The sequence below is a fragment of the Mya arenaria genome, chromosome 4 (genome assembly GCF_026914265.1).
Source record: "Mya arenaria isolate MELC-2E11 chromosome 4, ASM2691426v1".
Taxonomy (NCBI): Eukaryota; Metazoa; Mollusca; class Bivalvia; order Myida; family Myidae; genus Mya; species Mya arenaria.
In genome coordinates, this window is record NC_069125.1 from 32,349,158 (window position 1) to 32,373,902 (window position 24,745).

At 34.9% G+C, this 24,745-nt stretch overlaps 1 protein-coding gene across 2 annotated transcripts; it reads right to left on the reverse strand.

Annotated features, from left to right (window-relative positions):
* Positions 1-5,300: 5,300 nt before the first annotated feature.
* Positions 5,301-22,366, reverse strand: LOC128232644 (sialate O-acetylesterase-like). Of its 2 annotated transcripts, none has more exons than XM_052946320.1 (12): positions 22,132-22,366; positions 21,362-21,598; positions 20,788-20,921; positions 20,070-20,217; positions 19,127-19,216; positions 16,313-16,421; positions 13,293-13,414; positions 12,030-12,163; positions 11,368-11,525; positions 10,488-10,686; positions 9,848-9,935; positions 5,301-8,714 (listed from the first exon to the last, which is right to left on the reverse strand). In XM_052946320.1, exons 1-12 carry the CDS (start codon positions 22,280-22,282, stop codon positions 8,506-8,508), a joined length of 1,779 nt encoding a protein of 592 aa, XP_052802280.1. In that variant the 5' UTR covers positions 22,283-22,366; the 3' UTR covers positions 5,301-8,505. The 2 variants fall into 2 exon arrangements, with proteins under 2 accessions (XP_052802280.1, XP_052802279.1); XM_052946319.1 differs by having other exon boundaries at positions 19,998-20,217.
* Between the last annotated feature and the right edge of the window lie 2,379 nt (positions 22,367-24,745).

A 24,745-nucleotide genomic window follows, 5' to 3' on the forward strand; every position in this document is an offset into this window, starting at 1 on the left:
TCTCTACGAAATCATGGTATTGTTTTACCCACTCTTTAATAAAAGATTTAATCCATTCACTAAGCCCATTTAATTTGAACAGAACATTCTAAATTGGCCTGCCTATACTATGTATTGATTAATTTGTAAATGAGTAGAATTTTATTATCACCCTCTTACACTAATCTCCGAACCTGTTTATCCGTTGATATGTATATTGGCTTAATACTTTCACTCGATCAATCCACAAATCAATTTGCCGCATGTTAGAGAATATAGTACAAATATATCACCTTTAAAAGTTGTATTTGCTAATGAAATCTTTCATTTGTAAACTTATTTTTCTAGCTTTCAGGTTTATAGTTGAAAAATAAACTGGCTAATTTATCCAGCAAATTTTCAAACTTAGAAAAAGGTCAAGGTCAGACTTAATAGCTTACTGACCCTTTAAGGTTAATTCTAGAAGATGACAAGGATACTCAGTTAAACTCAAAGATAAACAATAACAGCAAGTTCTTGAATAGGGTAAATCCTAAGACAACAGACTGCGAACTGCATGCATATGTCACTTACAACAGGTTTAAGCTAAGCTCACTTTTTTTGTTTATTTTCTTTATTTGTGTATTATTTTCTTCTTCAAGTTTCAAATTTTAGTAATAACATTATATGGAAAACAAGTGTATTAGAGTTTTCACACTGAAAATAGGAATTATCTTTATGATAAAAAAACAACAAGAGGCACATCAGTGCCTGTGCTCCACTGGCCAAAAGGTTCAAGCAAAGACCACCTAACGAACATTTTCGTCAAGTTTCATAGAAATACAATCATCAATTTTTGAGGAGAAGTTATTTAAAAAAATTTTTTACTTTAATAGCTCTGGCTGCCATGTTGTGCAGTGGACCGAAATGATTTGGGCAATTTGAGTAAAGGAGCACCAAACAAACATTTCTGTCAAGTTTTATCGAAAAAAGGTCATCGGTTTCGACGACAAGTCGTATAAAGTTTTTTTTATTTTTTAGCTCTGGCAGCCATGGTGTGCAGTGGACTGGAACCATTTAACAAATTTTGGTTAATGACCACCCAAGGAACATTTCTGTCAAGTTTCATCAAAATCTGATCATCGGTTTCTGAGAAGATGTTCTTTAAAGGATTTTCTATTTTTTTGCCCTGGCAGCCATGTTGTGCAGCGGACCGGAACCATTTGAGCAATTTTGGTTAAGGACCACCCAAGGAACAATTCTGTCAAGTTTCATCAAAATCTGCCTATCCGTTTCAGAGGAGATGTCGTTTAAAGATTTTGCTATTTTTAGCTGTGGCGGCCATATTGTGCAATGGACCAGAACCATTTGAGCAATTTTAATAAAGGACCACCCAAGGAACATTACTGTCAAGTTTCATCAAAATCTGCCGAACCTTTTCAGAGGAGATGTCGTTTAAAGATTTTGCTATTTTTAGCTCTGGCGGCCATATTGTGCAATGGACCGGAACCATTTGAGCAATTTTGGTAAAGGACCACCAAAGGAACATTCCTGTGAAGTTTTGTCAAAATCCGCTTATCAGTTTCAGAGGAGATGTCGTTTAAAATAAAAGTTTACGCACGCACGCACGCACGCTCGAACTCACGACGGACAATCTGTGACGACATAAGCTCCATGGCCTTCGGCCAGTGGAGCTAAAAATCATTTCTCAAAAGCAAGTTTAAGTTATATTTTTGCTAATTGAAATAAGATACTAAAGCCTGTTAATCTTAAATGATATTTAAGTAATTGGGACCAGACTTTAGGAATTGAAATATATAAAATATATGTGTACTTGTACATTTAGCAATAGGTACATGTAAACATTGCAGTTGAGTTTTAAATTCATTTGCACAATTTCATTTTTTAATTGATCGCATTTTTTCTTGCATTTATGCTTCATGAACGCAGTTGGGCATGCAGGCAAATTCCATGAGTCATTTGCTCCCTGCGTTCATATAGCATGAACACAAGACAAGAGGCACATCAGTGCCTGTGCTCCACTGGCCAAAAGGTTCAAGCAAAGACCACCTAACGAACATTTTCGTCAAGTTTCATAGAAATACAATCATCAATTTTTGAGGAGAAGTTATTTAAAAAAATTTTTTACTTTAATAGCTCTGGCTGCCATGTTGTGCAGTGGACCGAAATGATTTGGGCAATTTGAGTAAAGGAGCACCAAACAAACATTTCTGTCAAGTTTTATCGAAAAAAGGTCATCGGTTTCGACGACAAGTCGTATAAAGTTTTTTTATTTTTTAGCTCTGGCAGCCATGGTGTGCAGTGGACTGGAACCATTTAACAAATTTTGGTTAATGACCACCCAAGGAACATTTCTGTCAAGTTTCATCAAAATCTGATCATCGGTTAACATTTAATCTGAATAGATTATGAAGCAAATATCTAACCTGAACAAGAACTGACGAGATAGAATCGACTTGGTGTTTCACTTACACTTTTCGGCCATTTAAGTTACTAAAAATAGCTGTTTCATAAACTTTCAGAATGTCACTTAAACGAAAATTAATGTTCAGTCTATATATACTTTCCTATGTATAAATGTAAGGTTTTTAAATTGATCTTTTTGTGAGAACTTTATGCTTATATGTTTACTCATAAATTATTATTGTTTAAAAATTATTTAAAGATGCTATACGTGAAAAATTTAGACATTATTTTTTTTTTCTATTAAAGGGAGGTAATTCAGTAGTAAAATGTAATCAAAGCTATTAAAGCATGGCATTTCTTTTCTAACCATGTTGATATTATTACAGTCTATTCAAGCAAGATGCCTTTTGTTTTTACATAGTACCCATAGGTTCTGAAAAACAAGGAGCACTATTCCCAACAGAAGGATGTCACTGCCTATCACTGCATGAGCATCATAACAAAGAAATGTTTACTCAAACTGCAAGCTGCTCAATTGAAATAGGTATTTACCTCAAGCATACAGTTTTATAATGTGGCAAAATAGTCGGACTACTAGATTGTCATTCGGACTAGTAAAATATGCCATTATGCTAGTCCAACTGGCTAGTAGGTTAAAATGTTTTTCGTGAAGACTGCGGACGAGAAGTCCTTAAAGGTTTTTCTATTTTTAACTCTCGCAGCCATGTTGTGCAGCGGACCGGAACCATTTGGGCAATTTTGGTTAAAGGGCATCCCGATGAACATTTATGTAAAGTTTCATCAAAATCTGATAATCGGTTTCTGAGAAGATGTAGTTTAACGTTTTTTCTATTCTTAGCTCTGGTGCCCATGTTGTGCAGCAGACCAGAACTGTTTGGGCTATTTTGGTTAAGGACTACCCAAGTAACATTTCTGTCAAGTTTCATTGCAATACGATCATCGGTTTCTGAGGAGAAGTTGTTTAAAGGTTTTTCTATTTTTACCTCTGGGGGCCATCTTGTGCAGTGGACCGAAACCATTGAAGCAAATTTGATAAAGGACCATCCAAGGAACATTTCTGTTAAGTTTCATCAAAATCTGATCATCGGTTTCTGAGAAGATGTTCTTTAAAGGTTTTTCTATTTTTTTGCCCTGGCAGCCATGTTGTGCAGCGGACCAGAACCATTTGAGCAATTTTGGTTAAGGACCACCCAAGGAACAATTCTGTCAAGTTTCATCAAAATCTGCCTATCCGTTTCAGAGGAGATGTCGTTTAAAGATTTTGCTATTTTTAGCTGTGGCGGCCATATTGTGCAATGGACCAGAACCATTTGAGCAATTTTAATAAAGGACCACCCAAGGAACATTACTGTCAAGTTTCATCAAAATCTGCCGAACCTTTTCAGAGGAGATGTCGTTTAAAGATTTTGCTATTTTTAGCTCTGGCGGCCATATTGTGCAATGGACCGGAACCATTTGAGCAATTTTGGTAAAGGACCACCAAAGGAACATTCCTGTGAAGTTTTGTCAAAATCCGCTTATCAGTTTCAGAGGAGATGTTGTTTAAAGTAAAAGTTTACGCACGCACGCACGCACTCACGACGGACAATCTGTGACGACATAAGCTCCATGGCCTTCGGCCAGTGGAGCTAAAAAAGGTGATCAATACTTATATCTAGAAAAAAACATTAATAGTTTCTTCTGAAAATGAGTATTTGTTCTTAAAGAAGAGTAACTGATAAGATACATTTGTATGAAGGAATAGCTGATTTTTTAAAGATTGAATATCATTGGTTAAATGATGTCCTACTAATCCAATCGAAGCGCAGTATTGAAATAAACAATGATGTCATAACTTCTTGCGTGTTATTTAATATGACCGTCAAGTTTTATCTATAAAAAGGACTATGCAAATGTAAATATTTTGACATGTACATTTGCTGACACTCGCATGAATCACTTGTCCCTGTGATTTTGCACATTTCATTCTAAACTTGTGCAGTGCACATTGCACTCATACTTGTGGCCATGTTTACAGTGAACAGTCTCAAGTCTGAGTCTTGATTCAGTCTCAGGAAAGCACTTTTATTAAGTTACAGAGAATCAGCTTCATTCCATTTATTTTATAAAAATAATTTCATCATTAATACTCAACTAGAAGGAAAGTTACAATGAAATGAAGATTTGCAGTTCTGCCACTCCAGTCTGAATTCAGACTTGAGGCTGTTTGTAATCCTGGCCCATGGGTGACGAAGTGCAAAAGACATAGTGCACAAAAAGTAGTTCATATGTACAAGTAGCACTTCGCAACCCCCTTTAATAAAAACAAATACAGCTCCTTAATGGTAACAGATTTCTTTTTTTCAACTGACAATTGAATTGAAGGCTTACATTTAAAAAAAACTAAATGCTCTCTTTGAAAGAATGTGATTTGGTTTTTCAATATTTCCACCAATTTTTTTGTAATTGAAGTCCATGAACGCATGCTACTTTTGATCATATCTAAATAACTATTGAATCGGCATTTATAAACCATGAGATGGACCAAATCACATGCATAACAAAATAGACACTCTTTGGCCATATTAGGAACAATCATATCGTACGATCCATTTTTAAGATCCTTCATTATTATTTGTAATGGGATATATTTTGAAAAAAAAAATTGGGGGCTGAAAATATTACTCAAGGGATATTAAGATTTACAAGTTAAAATTTATATTGCTTCTGACACTGGCAAAGAATCCAATTAAAATTTGTGATCTAAAATACGATATTTTGTCGTACACACATTGAAATGATGGCTCGACTATGAGTATGTATGTTTGCTCCAAATTTAGAGAACTAAAATTTCATTCAATGTTGAGATGCATTTCAAATGAATGTACATCAAACAGAAATTGAAACACATCCAATAACAGGGGAAAATAATTTTATTCAATACAAGAATACAAGTCATTTATATATGGTATATTCCTTATATCACAAAAATATTTCTGAATAGATAATACATTATACAATAAAAAAAAAAAAAACAAGAGATGTTAGTGAAACATTTATGCCCCCTTGGGAGCCAAATTGTTAGTAGGATTTGGACACTTAAATAAAATATGGACAATCAGAAAACCTTTTTTCAGCTTACAGTCACACTGACCTTGACCTTTGACCCACTGACCTCAAAATCAATAGGGTTCATCTGCTGGTCATGACCAATAAGCCTATCTAGTATGAGGTCCCTGGGTCAAAGCGTTCTCAAGTTATTGATCGGAAACCGTTTTTCATGTTAAGGTCACACTGACCTTGACCTTTGACCCACTGACCTCAAAATCAATAGGGTTCATCTGCTGGTCATGACCAATACACCTACCAAGTATGAGGTTCCTGGGTCAAAGCGTTCTCAAGTTATTGATCGGAAACCGTTTTTCATGTAAAGGTCACACTGACCTTGACCTTTGACCCACTGACCTCAAAATCAATAGGGTTCATCTGCTGGTGATGACCAATACACATACCAAGTATGAGGTCCCTCGGTCAAAGCGTTCTCAAGTTATTGATCGGAAACCATTTGGTATTCCGACCGACCGACAGACAGACAGACCGACCGACCGACCGACCGACCGACCGACATGTGCAAAACAATATACCCCACTTTTTTCAAAAGGGGGCATAAAAATACAGGGACAAGCCCAGAAGTCAAAACATTCAAAAATAAACCCTGTTTAGGAGCACAAGGCAAGGGCCCAAACAACAATGAACTAGAGACACAAATGTTTAAACACCACATACACAGATACAATCACCAACAAACTTACACCACATACACAGATACAATCACCAACAAACTTACACCACATACACAGATACAATCACCAACAAACTTACACCACATACACAGATACAAACACCAACAAACTTACACCACATACACAGATACAAACACCAACAAACTTACACCACATACACAGATACAATCACCAACAAACTTACACCACATACACAGATACAAACACCAACAAACTTACACCACATACACAGATACAATCACCAACAAACTTACACCACATACACAGATACAAACACCATCAAACTTACACCACATACACAGATACAATCACCAACAAACTTACACCACATACACAGATACAAACACCAACAAACTTACACCACATACACAAATACAAACACCAACAAACTTACACCACATACACAGATACAATCACCAACAAACTTACACCACATACACAGATACAATCACCAACAAACTTACACCACATACACAGATACAAACACACAAACAAGCTGTATACTTGGTATATGTAAAAATCATAATAATAATTAAATAGTTGTAAGGTAATTTTTAAAATAAGGCTTGAAGCACTTTTTGAATCTTTACAACACAAAAGCAAGGAAAGTCTTATCAATATAAATGCTGGTCCAGCCAGCTTAGTGTTATAATGATATATTTATAAAATTGTTAATCAAAAACCCATGTGATATGTTAAAATTTTTTGTAACAATAGAAACCCATGTGAAACATTATAAATTTGTTAATCTAGAAACCCATGTGATACATTTATAAATTTGTTACTGTAGAATCCCATGCATTACATTTATAAACTTGTTACTTTAGAATCCCATGTGATACATTCATCAATCTGTTTCTCAAGAAACCATATGATACATTTATAAACTTGTTACTCAAGAAACCCATGTGATACATTTATAAACTTCTTACTCTAAAAACCCATGTGATACATGTGTTACTCAAGAAACCCATGTTACAAATTAATAGATTTGTAACCTTTAAACTGTTACTTTCGTAAATTACATTGTCTCTATGTTCTTATTTTGATAATATTAACTTTCCATTTTGATTATACTAAGAGCAGTCTTTTCCAACTAAAAATATAATAAAATAATACGACATATACACCCCAGGGGCCATGTTCAAAAACAACTTAGATTAAACTTAAATTGAAGATTAGAATCTGAGTGATTTAATTATACTGTAAAAATAATTAACCAATAGAGGTTCATATTAGAATCTGAGTGATTTGATTGGATTGTTAAAATACATTTGACCTATAGAGGAAATGGTATCACTGAGGCAGGTCAAAGGTTAAACATACAAACGATATTGTATACAGCCCTAGAAGCCCAAAAGAATATATCACACAGTTTACAGGCATAATAGGTTCAAGGCCTAAGGAATACTTTTCTTCCCACTGTTTGCCATTTTTTAAATGATTATACAATTTAAGCTAAGGCACAACAATTTAACACATGATAAAATTGAATTGATATGATAAAGGCCACATCCACCATTAAAATTCAAACAGAATGTAAACAAAGCAGATCTGCAAATCATATTATTATTATAAGCAGTAAACATCATTTACTGAAACTCAAACATGAGATTCATATAAAATGCATGTGATGTGAATACACAGTATGGAATGTACAAGATATCAAAATAGCAATGTATTGCCTATAAAATGTATACAGAACAAGAATGCAGCAGAGCGAAAGCCAATGCTCATCTGTTTTCCCCCAGTCAGACAAGATGCAAAACTCAATAATTATAAAAGCCAGAGTTATAGGCCATGCTGTACATGAGTGTACTGAGTCTGGCAAGATATGTACCAAGTTTCATTCCAGTATCTTTAACAGCTCATGAGTTATGGCCAAGGTGAAAAAATGCACCATGACAATGCGGTTGACGACATCAAGACTTTAAACAATCTTTGACCTTAAACTATAAAAAGTTTAGCATAATCTCAGTGATTTTTTCTTCAAAATATCACAGACTTATTACAATATGCATTGCACAATTTTACTCAATGAATTTTCACATTATAATCAGTAGTAGCTTTGATCTTGAAAGTACATTAACAACTTAGCATAACATCTATGGTAGAATCTCAAACTTAATATAGATTTTATACTAAGAAAAACCCATTTCATTATAATAAAAAGATTATAAATCTACAATAGTTCAGCCTCCATTATGTTAAATAAATGTCTAAATAAGCAACATATACATAGCATCTTTGATGCAAAACAAAACTGTATTCAGTATGACAACATTGACAACTTCACTCTCTTGAATATCATAGATTATCATTTGATAACCACATGAAAACTGCCATCAGCCTTGAAATGGCGCGTAAATCTCTCTCCGTGGTAGATGAAGGGAGGCATGGGGAGGTTGTTTTTGGTCCCGTAGATGGCACAATTCTTGAAGGGGCACGGGGACTCCTTCCAGGCATAGCGAACACCAACAAGACTCTCCAAGTCACACTGGGATGCGTAGCTTTCTGTCACATTAGCTTTAAAAACAAACAGGGTATATAAGATATAATATTTATGTTGCTAAAGTCATTTCTATTGAAAACTAGATATAACGTCAATGTCTATTTCATTGCTGCTCTCTTTAGGACAAGCGTGTTGTCATGGATATGCAAGAACACCGCAGTGAGCATTCACACTGCATTACCCACAAAAAGTACAAGTCAATCCTAAGATAAAATGCCAATGTATGTATTTTATTCAATAAAAGATTTTAGCTTAAATGACCATGATATTTGTTTAAATACATGTACAATACAAAGTCCACATGTATAGAATAAGGACCTGACATATGATTGGTTTAAAGCTTTGTATTTAATGCTTCATTTAAATGGTAAAATGAGTTCATGCAACTACACCACCCAGAGAATACAAGTGCATAAAACCTCACTCTTGCATAACAAGAGTTATAGGGTAAGTGTTACATATAATGTTGTAATATTGACACCTCAACTTCCATTCCTTAAATGAACTGCCTTTCGGCAATTGCGTTCATCAATCGATGAACGCAACATCATCGGATATGTTCGGATCGCAATTCATCGCATAACAATATACATGAAAACTATTGATCTTGTTATTGTTTGTATTGTGTCAGCAAGTCCCGTAAAGTATAAATCAACATTTTAGAAAGTGCTAAGTTATTAAAATTTTACGTTTTTGTTGCCAAAAGTGTTTCAATTTTATGTTTAAAAGCGATTTCAAGTGGTTGATCATTTCCCGTGTTATTGTGACATCATTAAAAAAAAAAAATTCCGGTAACAGTCGAGCCGTCCTATTTATAGAATGGGTAAGAAAGGAATACTGAAAGGTAATCTGAAATGAAATGAAGTATTTTTTTAACGTTTCTTGAATAAAATAATGAACTATTGGTGTAAATATAAGGAATAAATTACGGGGTTGATGTCATTATCGGGGATATGAACGCAATTGGGCTGGTCAAAGTATGCGTGGAGTCCTTTGGACTCCACACACTTAGACCAGCCCAATTGCGTTCATACCCCGATAATGACATCGACCCCGCAATTCATTCCTTAAATAACTTGTTTCACAATCAACGTAAAATAAATGAACTTTTCAAAGTATATTGCAATTGTATGTAGAAATGTCCTACCTCTGTCGTATGCCTGCATGGTCGTGGTGGGCAGCCACCAGGACTTCCCCGTCTCACACACAGCTGGACGTGCAAATGAACAGCAGATCTACAGGAAAGAGGTAACGAAGTCTGAACATTGTAAACTTGAGCATGCAAATCTATCATAAGGGATCATATAATAACAAAATTTAACAAGAGCGCAGCGAAGTAATGCCAAGACCTTAACTCAACAATTATTAAAGCCAGAGTTATAGGCCCCTATGAACATCTTAGTATTGTGTTCTACCGGTAAGTTACTTTTGAATATACAGTCAAACCCTGTTGGCTCGAAATTACTTGGCCTAAATTCTTCGTTGGCTCTAACTGGATGTAAAGGACCAATTTTTGTATCTGAGGGTAAGAATTCCCGCCTTGCTTGAATTTTTGGAGGCTCAATGCATTTTTGCCAGTCCCTGGGAGTTTGAATCAAAGGGGTTCGACAGTATTTAACTATGTTAGAGTTATGGCAAAGGTTAAAGTTTTTTGCACAACAACATCAACGCAGACAACGACACCAAGGCTATGACAATAGCTCAACTTTTTTCTTTGATTCATAGATAAGCTCATTAACAAAAGAATGTTTTGATATCAATGAAAACTCAACTTATTCTCCACTTACTTCAAATCCATCCAGCCACAGCTGGGTAAGAGCCATTGAATACTGTATCTCGACTTGTGTATAGTTGTAGGGTAGCTCCCGTGATACGTGCACCTGTACTGGGTATGGGCCTTGAAATGACACATTCCGTCCGTAACCCACCGCCAGCCCACCCAGCACCAGACGGCGAGCCACATCCTGCTTGTCTCGGGGATGAATTCTGATTTAAAAATTATTTTAAATTTTAATATCATCACTATTCTTTATCAAACAGTTTGGTTGTAAGCATTTTCAAAAAAGAGATATAAACATCATAGATAAACACCAAGTACGTAGACTATAACTGTTTAAGTGTAAGATCGTAATATATTTCCCAGAGTGAACACCGAAAGATATATTTCACAAGTGGCGTAGCCACAAAGGAATTATTCATTTTTGGTGTTCACAAGATGAAATATATTGCTATCTAACACTGTAACAAACTATTTGTCTTTATATTATATGCCCAAAATTGGTATTAAAAGTCATTTAATTACAATTTTTTAGAAAAATGTGCCAATTTGTATCATTTCAGAAATGACGTCATTGAAATTGTGTCCCAGCCCTGTGCACGCTGGCGTATGATTAGGAACTGAGAGCTGGCTAAATTTTCAAAACAGTGAAAAATATCAAATTGATATTTTCACTGTTTGAAACAATCTCTATAAACCATCAAAAAGCATATAATAAAAAGCATATCACTTATTGATTTTGTTCGCATCCCAGTACAAGGTGTTTACTACTATAAATAAGTGACCTTTACTCATAAGTATTTCATTTTATCCAGAACATTTTTAAAGTTACCATTTCAAACTGAAATGACGCTAATTATTTACAAGAATTTTTCAAAATAGTCCCTTACGCTCCTAAAGGGGATTGGAAGTCTGGCAGATCCATGGCAACAGCCATAAACACTTTGCGTAGACGGTGGTTCGGAACGTAGCCATAGTCAGCCGTTTGGTGCCACCGAATGTCCGGGAAACCTGAACTGATCGAGTAGTCTGGCCGATAGCCTGCTAGCTGAACGTACACAGGATTTCTCGATTTTTTAACACGAAAATGTATAATTATATCACGTTCACCAATAATTTGATTTTTTTCTTGAATTTTTTTATGAATGTTTTCCATTTCATTTCTTACAAGTATAAGTTTTCAATTCTATTTTTGTTATTATATAATCTTTATACAGAAGTTTTTCTAGAAGACAACACAGCTACAAGATTATTGTGGAGCAAATGCCAATGTTTGCCTGTTGTTGTGTTTTACAGTCGAACTAGCAGCAAAAAACAATAATTATTAAAGCCAAAGTTATGGCCCTTACTTTACATGTGTGTAGTGTTTTTACATGTGTACCAAGTTTTAATTGAAAAACTTAGGACAACGTTTAAGTTTTTGACAGCTACAACACCTGTGCAAAGGCAATCACCAAAAAAAAATTTTGTTCATCTACTTAAAAAAACCGACGAGCTAAAACAAATATCACAAAATCAAAATCTATTTAAAGATATGCAAACGAACACATACCTGCACAAAACCAAAAGGGAATGTAGAGTCTGTGTCACTGGAGGCATGAAACTTCTTCCTCCAGTCATCAATCATACCAGGGAACGTACAGTTATACTTGTCCATGTGATGCCCAGCCAGGGCATTGTTTTCACCTGCAACATTGAATGCCATTGTGTACCACCAATTATTTTATGTTTTGAATATTACATGTACCTAATTCTGTGATTAATGGGTATTAATGGAGAAGTGGGGGTGGTCTAGTGGTAAAGGTGTCCACGTCTCACCCAAGAGTTTGTTAGTTCAAGCCTCAACTGGGGTACTTTTGTGGCCTCTCAAAAAGGACAGGAAATGGGTCGATAGCGATTCATATCAGCTTAAAAGGTGTCCTTACAAGCGAGCAAAAATAAATTAGTATAAACGAATGTGTATTAAAATGAGCACCAAAAAGCAATGTTGGCTTAAAACTTCAAAAAAAGTATCACTTTCCTTTAAATTACCAATTTAATCAGTATCTGAGATGAATTCTCTTAACACATTTTTTTTTTGTCACTACGACTTTTTTTTATTTTAATACTGTCCACAGGAAAGAGGGAAAATTTGTGCTAGTTTACTTTTCGATTTGATAAAAATAAAAGTGATATTGTTTTTATATTTTATTACTAATTAAAAAGCAATCATCCTTCTTTAATTTCTAGTTTTATAAACTAAAAATATACCGTTTTAATAATGTTGAGCCGATAAGGTTATGGACATTTCATTGAAAACTATTGTTACAAGACTGGTTTGCAGTGTTGCCAACCATAAAGGGATGACAATTCTTTTTCCAATATATACCGGTATATAATTTTTAAAACAGCAAAACAGTGATTACACAGGTCTGAGACAGGCATATAAACCATATAAATGGTATATATTTATTGTCAGCATAATGAAAAACAACAACAAAACATTGGCCTTACAGTTTAGTTTTTTGCATTTTTAATTGTGAAATGATCAATAAGCTTTTCAATATGAGTCATACTCCAGTTCATTTTTCAAGGTTCGCCAGAACTTGTGTCCATTTTATTGAGTGGCAGCCCCTTTAGGGGCTCAAACACATGACTTCTTGAGTGACAGGCAAATACCTCCTAAACTGTAAATATCCCTTCCCAGAAATCTTTTCATGAAGAAAGAGTGGCAACTTTTTGATAAAAAACAATTCCTTCTGTAAAACCAATTTCAGAAATCTTTTCATATACAAAGAGTTGTAATTTTTTGGCAACTTTTGACAATCCTACTCACCCTGATACCAGATGGCGCCATATATTGACATGTTCAGGAGTGGGTGGATCATTGCATTCCACAGTATAGAGAACTCTTGAGGCCCTTCCAGAGGTGCAATGGTGTCATTGCTCTCATAATGGCTGAAATAGTAAGAGAATTGATTGTATAATTAGAACCATACTTTTCTTCTTCAGCCATTTTTAGGCTGTAGGCCGCTAGGCCTGCAGACTTTTATAACCGTATCTCGGAAATCGCATCGGCAGATCGACATAACATTTTTCACTATTGGCAAATTAATGCGCGCACGGGCGTATCAACCCCAGCAGGGTTAGAACTGCGGTGGTCACCGACCTAATTTACATTTACATTCACATCAAACGTAGTACCTAGTAGGCAATAGCTACGGACTGCGTTCTGCATATTAATTAGCTTGCTGTAAATAACGCTGTAATGAGTTCTCAATCTATGTTATGCGGTTAATATAGTTCGAATAAGCTGCGTTTTGCGTAATATAACGCAATTTAATTGTTCAATAAGCAATTATTTTAATATCGGCGAGTTACAGAAGGCAATATAAAAAGCAGAATCCTTTATACCTGTTTTTCGATTTTGCTTCGGCCGCAGACCGATAATATCTACATGTACATTGTAGTTTAGAATAGAATGTGGGTCATCGTATTCGGAAGGTGTACTCCCCGGAAATAAACTCTGGGAAGTCGTCAAAACCCGGAAAAACATGGATCGTATTATGATGCTGATTAGGCGTTAAATATAAATTCATAATGTTTTAAATGAATGCTTCATTTTATCCTACAATCATTTTCTTGGGGGGATTTAGTTATTTCATGAGTGTATTTTCTATGTTTTAAATTTCTTGACATTTTTTTATTGAGATTGTTAGTGTATACTTGTGTTTGTAAAATGTATGTCATATAAAACCATTCTCTTGTGTAAGTACATACTAACACCCTTTTAACCATTAATAAATGAATATATTACACTTTTACCACTCAAAATAAATGGCGTAAAACGTTGACAGGCTATCGACCTGCTACAATTTGTGTCATAGCCATGTAATGCCGAACGGAAAGTATGTGAATATTTCTCAGTTTGTCTCAGTAATTTCAGTCCAATATTTTGAGCATGTAGCATGATGCATATTTTTTTTTTTTTAAACTGATATTATCTGTTCATGTAAATCTGTTCATTTTGTCCACGAGTGATATACGTTGACGGCATAATTAAGATACATGTATGTACATCAAACATACAGGAAATAAATAGTATGTGTGTGATTCGAGCCAGAGGTATTTGGCATTGTAGAAAGAAGGCTTAAACATTAAACTAATTAATATGTCCAATGCATTTTGTTGGGATTCATTTGGTTGAGCTGGCATACCCTGGTAGTAAATTAAATACGCCCAAGTCAAGTTTCAAGTGTAGAGTAGATTCTACTAAAATTTCCTTAATGCCTTTTCCGTGGCAGTGCATTGTTCATTAAGGGTTTAATATGATATTGAGAATTACTCCATACCTTAGAAGTAACTATTTGGCGTAGTCCACATTTCAAGTGTGTTATACTGCATGATCTCATTGAGAATGAACTTTAAGTGTTTGTGAAGGAAATTATGAGCGAGCATATACTATCTTTAAATTTTTATGTTAATAATTATGTTTTACAATTACATGACTATACTCACAAAACGTTGCAGGCCGAAAGCCAATCAATGCTTTAAGCGCTTTTATTACCGTAAATGACTGGGTATTAAACGCCCCTTTTCCCCTCAGATTTCGATGCAGAAAATGCCTGCGTATAATACCCAGTGACAATTTTTTTAACTTTTTTTCTTAGGTCGATTTCAAGCCAAGAGTTTGTATAGATTTATGTAGAAAGGGATGTTACTCGTGTCATATTGATCGAGTATATACGAGTTAAAATGGCAGTTGAAGATCGGGATACAGAATATCAGAAGACGTTTAAAATTAACACAAAAATATTTTTCGATTCAAGTTATTCAATATTATTTTGAATAATAAATTGAATTGAACAATAATTAAACTTGCATATAAAAAAGCAAAGTTGGGCACTGTCTAAATATGTTTTGTCAGTTGTACGAGAAGGTGTGAAAAACTCGACTGCCTTTAACCTGTTTAACATACCAATACTACAAACTGTTGCGATAATGGTCTTGTTTTTTTCGCACTTTGTCACATTCTTTATTCTTTTCTGTAGGTGTTGACATTTTGAGAACAAACCCGTACAATATAAGGTTTTTGCATAATTCAACTTTTCATTCTCAACAGTTTATCATTGTATGGCTTTAAAGATAACCGTCGTTTTTTTTGTCACTGTCAACAAACATGGTGACCGAAAATGCCAGAGGATTTGACTATGCGTCTTTTAACCAAAAACATAGATTAAAAGTTTTTTTCTTGGACTTTTCACAGATTTCTTCCCCTGCGCCTAATACCCCCTATCGTCTTATACCCAGTCATTTACGGTACATATGAAAATTCTCTCTCTAGTACTGATAAGATTTAGCGTTTCAAGGTTTAGCAGCATTGAATAGAGGCACCCTTAACAATGATGGCCTGCTGAACAAGTTTTGGGAACATGAAAATACAGCGTATAGGTACCAAATGACATAAAAGCTGAATTTGAACTGCCAGACTGCACTGAAAGTGTAATCTAAAACAATCAGGTGTGCAACTATAATGATTGACAATTCATATCTGCCAATGCCACTTGGTGACTTCAAACGAGACTTGTTGCCTGTTTGAAATGTTGTGTCAGACTCCTCCAGTTTCGGTTCTGGGTGGTAATTGGGTAACCATAAATGACCTTGGTTGTTGCAACGTTGCTATTTTAACATGTTTTGTTTAACTGATTGTCAATCGTTCATTTGCAAACCTTACACATTTTACAACTTGTCTTACATTTTCTCAGCCGACACTCATAACTCATCTTCTAATTTCAACAGATTAACAGAATACAGCGTATATATATACCAATTCAATGCATGCTCAAAACAACATACTGTGTCAGTTGATTGGTCTGATTGGTCTGTTTCAGGCCACATTTGTTGAGGACGTCAGGAGAGGACCAGGCTTCTACAGGAGTTCCACCCCAGCTTGTTTCTACCAAACCTGCAAGCAAAGTTGGGAAGCATTCATAAATTCCAATATGTTTGATTTGCACAAACGACATACTTGACTATGCCTGTAGAAAGGGGTACAGAGATGGCAAGGTAATTATTGAGAAAATAGAATAATAATTAATGTTTCGCAGGTGAATTTTATATGTGGTTCGTGTATATTATGTAAGCTCAGTCAAGCGCGGCGTGATCCACTTATGTTACATGATATGGTTATGGATGTGGGGCCACGGTAAGTACCAACAATATTCAATTAAGGGTTTTGACTGTAATTTCTAAATTAACTTCTCTTTTTCCATATAAAATATTAACATAAGACATGCCTTCGATTGCTTTTAATGTCTTCACCATTTGTCTGGTCAAATGTTTTTAAGTTTGAAATTTTTGTTGTTGCATTAATTTTGTTTGTATTTCCCAGGTCATCAGTTACGACTTAGCCATTCCTAATTCAAGGGACATTCAGATAAATGTTTCAGGTATTTATGAATACCAATAAACCTGTTTTACTTAGATCTTGTGCTATTCTCAGATGGATATTAACATGGTCAGTTCACTGCCTATAATCATTATCGGCCATAGCCTCAGTATATTTAAGTGTGTGAAGCCTCAGTATATTTAAGTGTGTGAAATATTACTGGAATTAAGCAACTGTGACAGTAAAAATAAATACGAGCATACATAACCAAATTAAGATAACCTAGTTGTTACTGGGAAATAAATACAAAATACTGCTCCATATAAGAATACCAAAACATTCTGTGAAATATAATACACCCTTAATTCTTCATATGATCAAGTGAAAAGAAAAAAAAAATATATGACCTTTTTAGTCGAACTGGATCAAAAGCAGTTAAACATTTATTTTGCTGGTATTTGATATGAATGATGACAGTAATTTACATTATGCAGGTGCATTTTTTTTTTGTTAAGTGTGTATAAAGTTACTAGGGTTTTAACTACAGAATTATGGAAGGATGCTGCACCCTGTCCTTTTTTGGTAGCACCCAAATGTAGCAATAAAGTTTCCTTCATGAATATTCGTTGAAACATAATATAATTTTTTTTAAAAACCATTTCTAACATTTTTATCATATTTATGTTAAAGTTCTTCATAGCCCAATGCAATGTGCCCTTTACTCCCTTAGCACCATGTTCCTTTTCTGCAGCACCCTGCCCTTTTTAAAACCTGTCTAAAACCCTCATAAGGATTAAGTGAAATACTACATTTCAGTATGGTTACCATGGCAACAGAAGAACACATTGATAAAAAAGTGTTTCTTAACTCATAGTTACAAAAATATAAATTCCCAAAGTGTGCTTTATGATTAAAAACTGGCTAAAACTCTTATAGATATATAAGTTAAAACTATGTTTTAATATTGTAACCATGGCAACAAAAAACACTGATTTTTTTTTAAAGTGCTTCTATCACATAGCTACTAAAATATATCTTGCAAACATACTTTATGATTAAAATATTATCTGAACGTTAGAACCATACATCAATGAGAAAAACTAAATTTACTTAAAATCATAAACCATGGCAACCTTTTTTTGAATATCTAGAACATTTTGAAGCAATTTGCATACGGACCACAGAAGTAATCTAGATTTTAAATTGCTTGTAGGGAATAATACACATGTAGTTTATATTGCTTATGATTATATCCTTTTGTTTTCCCAAGTTTTGTATGTCTGACATGGTTTAATTCAATTTCTTAAACAAAATTGTATGTTAATGTAATACAAAACATCTTTTTGATGCAGTTTATCGTAACGTTCATTGTTAACACTGTCTTATCATTAAATAATATGATATTCTAAAAAACCACCATTTTATCTTTAATAGTTTTGCAAGCAAAATGTTTTTAGTTCTTTTAGGATGGATTTAGAAATCAGTTGCCATAGCAACATATTTTTATTGATAAATGTTTTAGTTTTTGTCATGACACTTTCAAATCTTTTTTTCCTTCAGAAGTTTGAGAGTGTTTTTAAATTATTTGTGATAAAATGTGCAACATCATTTAACTGTTTGTTTATAAATACCTCAATTTTGCAAGCAATTTCCTGTTAATTTTTATGTACTCTTGTTGAGTGAAAATTTCCATAGCAACACCAAAAAATGAGATATTCTAATTTTCTTTGCAATTGCTTCAAAGATATTACTGCTTCGGATTCAGTTAAAAATTATGATATTGCCACCTTTGGTGCCCTTTTTAAAGGAGTCGTCACTTATATATATTTCTAATGGTTGTTTGCCATGCCCGAATGGGTATGAAAGCAATGGTGAGTCTTGCAAAGACAGCGACAAAGTAAGTTATGTATATTTTTTTATATGTATTTTAAGTCTAACATATTCTAATTTTTTTTATATTATATAACAAGAGCTCCACAGAGTGAACATCAATGCTGGTCTGTTATGCTTTTTTTAGTAAAAGAAGGGTCATAACTTCACAATCGTTAAAGGCAGAGTTATGTGTCTTCTTGAACATGTGTGCAATTTTGCTGACAACATATATACCAAGTTTCATTTGAACATCATAAATCCTTTGAATGGAGTTATGAATAAGGTTAAAGATGTTGAATGCTGATGATAACAGCAAGAAGGCTATGACAATACCTCAACTTTTTTCTTCGAAAAGCAGATGAGCTAACAACAAGAGACATCAAAGAACACAAAAAATAGTGATAACCAACCTAGAGGTTTTTTCAGCTGCTGATACAGGTATTTCCCATAGAGCCAACAGACTGCGGAAAATTGGGTGAACTGCTTTCCTCCAATGGTGGCTGAAAAATAAACAAGACCAGGATGTACTCAGGAACTTGTAAGTTGTTAAAAAAATTTTTTTTATTTTTTTACATCTTTGTTCACAAGAAAGTTGTTTCCATGTTTATGAGGTGATTGGTTTGATAAATATTGAGAAAAAAAGCTATCATGGGACACCGCGCTCGACTATACGCCGCTTTGTCTTAGAAATGTATACAATAATGATGTAATGTGTGCCTGTCAAAAGCAATAAAAAAGACAGAAAAACTTCAGCCTTTATTTTGAGATTTCAATTTCAACCTTTTTTTCTATTTTTAGTAACAGTGACCTTGACCTTGACCCTAGGGGCCCCAAATGAAAGCCTATGGGAGTCCTCCATAAACTCTTCCTTCATACCAACAATTTGTCAACCCTAACTAAAGATATTCAATACCAACGAGTATTAAGGTATATTTAGTTATATTGATCTTGACCCTATTTTAAGTAACAGTGACCTTGACCTTGGCAATGCAATTCCATGAAAGGACTCCATAGACTCTTCCTATATACCATTGGCAGACAGGTCATAGAGAGCCGTGGCCTTACCCTGGAGATGGCTTGGACCATGGAAGAAGTATTCCACCATTGGCAGACAGGTCATAGAGAGCCGTGGCCTTACCCTGGAGATGGCTTGGACCATGGAAGAAGTATTCCACCATTGGTAGACAGGTCATAGAGGAGCGTGGCCTTACTTGGAGATGGCTTGGACCATCAAAGAAGTATTCCACCATTGGCAGACAAGTCAGAGAGGTTTGGCCTTACCTGCAGATGGCTTGGACCATGGAGGAAGTATTCCACCATTGGCAGACAGGTCAGAGATGTGGGTGGCCTTACCTGGAGATGGCTTGGTCCATGGAAGAAGTATTCCACCATTGGCAGAAAGGTCAGAGAGGGGCATGTTTGATGTCTTGTCATTCACAACAAACACCCGAATATCCGGGTAGTTGACAGTGTCTGCCAGCTCTGCTGTGCTGTTGAACACCTGCAAAAGTTACACTGATTTGAAAATGACTTAATGTAATAGTTTGAATAACAGATCAAAGCTTTTTTCAAAACCCACTATTCTTATAAATATTCTATAACATGCTTAAGAACATACTCGTACATGAATTCTATTTTGTTAATACTTTTCACACACAAAAAATTGAATCTTAAGAATCTATGAATATTAAATTAATAAGTAGTTAACAAAAACAATTGAACACTTAAACAAAAATCGCCCACCAAGCTCAGGCGTAAACCATTTACCTCTAATGCATTTTAATTTTTGGGTTGATCAAGTCTGACAAAAGATGACCTTACCTGTCAAGATAGCTCAAATACTGGATGGTCAGCATCCGAATCATGGAGTTCTCAGTATTGATAAAATTAAATTAAAGCAAGTCTGTGTCCAATTTAACTTAATTTAATAAAAAGTGTGTCTACCTGCTTCCAGACTGTCTTCCTCTTTGGACAACAAAATATAAAACCCATAAAAGAACAATATGCTAACATGGGTTATCCAAGATCTCAAGTATATACAAACATAACTACAAGAAAACCTATTGCTCACTTTACTCATGGGGTACTGCATGTTGGACTGACCCGAGCAGATCCACACATCTCCAAACAGGATGTCTGTTAGTGTAATCACAGAAGACTTCAGCTTGGCAGACACATTGTATGGCCCTCCAGCCTCGTAGGGACCTAAAATAAAAGCAATGGAGAATCAGAGTCAATCACATTGATTCAAAATAGTTCGAAGTTCTACAAGTTCACTTAACTATATATGTGGACAGAATAATTTGAAAATACATGTAGAACATGACCTAATTTAAGTCATTTATAATGAGAACAATCAATATTACCAGTAACTGAGTTCATTTCCAACTAAAATAAAACAAAGTACATGCCACAGGGGGCAGAAACAAATTATATTCATTTTTTCTAGCCTATTCGATATATATACTGAATAGGCTGAAGAAAAATATGTTTCTGCCACCTGTAGTACAGGCCATGTTTTTGTTGCTTATGGCCAAATGCATATTTAATGCCAACTCTGCCTTTAAACTTTAAGACCCTGTTAATAAAAAGTATACATATATATATATGAATCAAATGATGTGACTGTTGCAATTATAAGGTACCAATTGCAACACTCCATATGAGCTGTTGTGTAACAACTGTCTTGTAAGTGTGAGTGGAATTCAAAGCTGCCACAGTTAGTAAGACAGGCATCCCCTGTGTGCCATTCGCTGCATAGCCCCACACCATCGCCTTGCGTGGGGATCCTTGCAGAACCATCTGGTCATTGTAGTAGGACGCAAAGGAGAAATTTGCCTGCTTGATGATGCCTTTTGTACTTGACTGAATTTCGGCAACATCTGTGGACAAGATTTAGATTCAGATACAACACATTTGATAAGTAGATCACAAGCGTATTCCTTATAACATGATCAAAAGATTAAATCAATTATACACACACACATATATATATATATATATATATATATATATATGTATATGTATATATATAAATACAACGACAACACAATAACAAGTGACTGAAAGTAAATGCATGAAATAATAATTTGAATTGTCTCAGAAATGTGTGACAATAAACATTTCTAGTCAATCCAGAAATTGAAGTTCTAGTCCATATTAACAGCCACTTCAGAGTCATTGGCGATTTTGGTTTTGAAGAATGTCCAAAGGTAAAAAAAGTTCACTTAATGCACATTAATTATATAATGTGGCTGAGTATTCATGTTCTACCATAAAGCTTAAGAAAAATAATAATAATAAAAACTACCTACCCTACAGTACCTGTTATTAAAAAGATGTAACCCTAACCAAACCATGTTTTTTTGCTATAACAGAACACTTCAATACATCATTACATCATATCAGAATGTACCTTGAAATGGAACCAGTTTCCTTTGAAATTTTTGAACATCAATGTTGAATTCTTCAACTCGTTCTTGCAGATGACAACAAGTAAAACAAAAGCAACAAAGTATCAGAAAACAAATTATATTACTGTGCATTGTAAAAATTGTGTAAAACATATTTAATTTCCTAAAAACTTTTACTCATTGTTGCTCATATTAAATCGACAACATAAGACCGAAGAAGCGTTCCGAGTAAAGTTTATAAACACATATTATTGGTTTCCGTTATTCGGTCTCGATTTGAGTGTCGGTGCGGGGTGATACAGAATGCAGTAGAATTAACGTGAAATCCCCTAATCACTCATTTTTTAAAACTAAAAATAATAATTAGGATAAAATAATTATGGCCAAAATGTGGCACAATGTATATGTAAACCAACCACAGGGACCGACCCAGGTTTATTAAAGCTGTGTGCAACAAAGACGGTGACCACGACTTTCACGTGCCGACACATCCGCGCCTTTCACACTAAAGCGGTTAACGTGTTACATCAAATATCCGCCAAAGTTGACATAACAAACTTGACGATGTAATTAAGGAAGTTTAGTACAAGGATAGCAATTATTCAATGTCGAAAAAGAAAATGAACAGATATGATAATTATAAAACATTTTAAGTCATTGCTCTTGTTTATTACTTATGCTATATACATGTAGTGTTGGATATACGTAGCTTCCTGAATATTGAAAAAGTTACTACGTTCATGGCGCAACATATATCCATGGTCTAGTGGTAGCACACTTGACTGTCAATCCAGGGGCCGCAGGTTCGAAATCCCCTCCACATTACTAAATAAAAAACTTATCGTCTTCCGGGAGGGACGTTAAATTGGGGTCACGTTTCATGCGTGTTACAGTACCATACACTGGTGCACGTTCTAGAACAGGGTATCTCCAACCAGGTTTACATTCTGTCTGTGCACTATATATGCTCCAAAAACCTAATATGACTAACAATCATGCCCGAGTGCGATCATAAATAAGCTTACGCACCACCACGGCTAATTTTTAGTCCTGTCCTTGTACACCTGTATATCGAGTGGTGTTGTTTGTTTAGTCGAGGTTCCATTTATTGGGGCGTGTGCACTACTTTTTATATGGTGACAAATCGACAATCATGGCCTTTTCTTTAAACATTATTCCAAATGTCTGAAAATCTGAATATGCACTGTATTTACAAGCCGTTAGATAATTTAAAATAACACATTTTAATTCATAATTATTGTTTTTGTTGCAACTATAAAAAGTAGTGTTCTATTGGCCAAACTAAGTCAGAATTGAAACTTCTACATACACATGTTGCACGTATATCTAAAAGTAGACCAATGTCAAATGACAGTGAAATAACTCTTGATACCTTGCACTTCGATGCAAAAAAATATTAGAAACCTACTGGCGAAGAGTGAAATATATTGTGATGCCTTTGAAAATGATTAGCGATGGAAACTGTATGTATCACGCTGTTTCAGTGCTAATGTTATCCCCTCATTCTGCGCTTATTTACTGCAAAATAAATGATTTTAAAACCAGAAATTCTACGATAAGAACTGTGGCACAAGTAGCCATTTGACACATCCTCATGTAATGACACGTGATGTTAGTTCTTTGAGCAAAGATGTTGAAAAATTGAAGAAAAAAATGATTGCCCACATTCAGGCACTTAGAACTGCCTTAAAACGCCGATCAGGTCTCTCTACATACCTTTGCGAGACATGAAATGTCAAACGCATTGACTGGAAATGTGGTAGGTCTCTCTATATCTTCTTTTATTTTTGGTTTATTAGTTGTTGTTTTTTCATTGTTTATTAAACGAAATACATTCTCTTTCATACCAGGGAGGATCATGTCTAAACCTGACTTTGAATTTACTAAATGTTCAATGACCTTACATGGGCCCATGAAGGAATTATTTTCGACATGACCTTGCCATTTAGTATGGATTTTATATGAGGGTGTATTTGATGTGTTTATTACTGTAGTCGTCTCAATACATATGGGGGACTGATAAACGTCTGATGGTAACCGTTCACAGTTAATCCTATCCATGTCATCATCTATGATCAGGTCTATGGGAGTCTCATCATCATCTTTATCTAAACCTACTGGCGGGACGAAGTGATTTGGGGCATAAAGATCCAGGAAGGGGATGTGCTGCCCGACTCCACATAATTAGATGATCAGTAGGTTGGTCTGTAACGCCACTTCCAAAAAACCCGACGGGTACATGGGTCGGACGAAAGGTAGGAATTTACCTGTGGTGGGTCAAAAGAACCGATGCATCTTTGTAGATATGCACTAATTGCATACAGATATAATTATGAGCTCTGATTCTGTGTTAATGAAAATGGAGTTATGCACTGCCTTAGTGTAATCACTTGTGGAAAGCCGACTGTCAGTAAAAAAATCGTCATCATAATATCATTGGTTTTCTAACAATTCCAATGCTACTAAAAGTCTCGGCAAGACATGATTGTCTTGACTGCCTAGCAAGGGCATGCCCGATATAGGCACTTGCCGTCGCCAATTGTTTTCAAGGGCTTTCTTGTTTGCATCATGGCGGGCTTGGTAGTAGTACACAAG

Bases quoted from the DNA above. Each gene is read 5' to 3' on its own strand.
- LOC128232644 (XM_052946319.1), bottom strand. From the start codon at position 22,282: ATGTTTTACACAATTTTTACAATGCACAGTAATATAATTTGTTTTCTG. The intron at 21,599-22,131 runs GTACATTCTGAT...TCTTGTCCACAG, and splicing joins GAAACTGGTTCCATTTCAAG to ATGTTGCCGAAATTCAGTCA. The intron at 11,526-12,029 runs GTATGTGTTCGT...GTGTACGTTCAG, and splicing joins TCCCTTTTGGTTTTGTGCAG to CTAGCAGGCTATCGGCCAGA.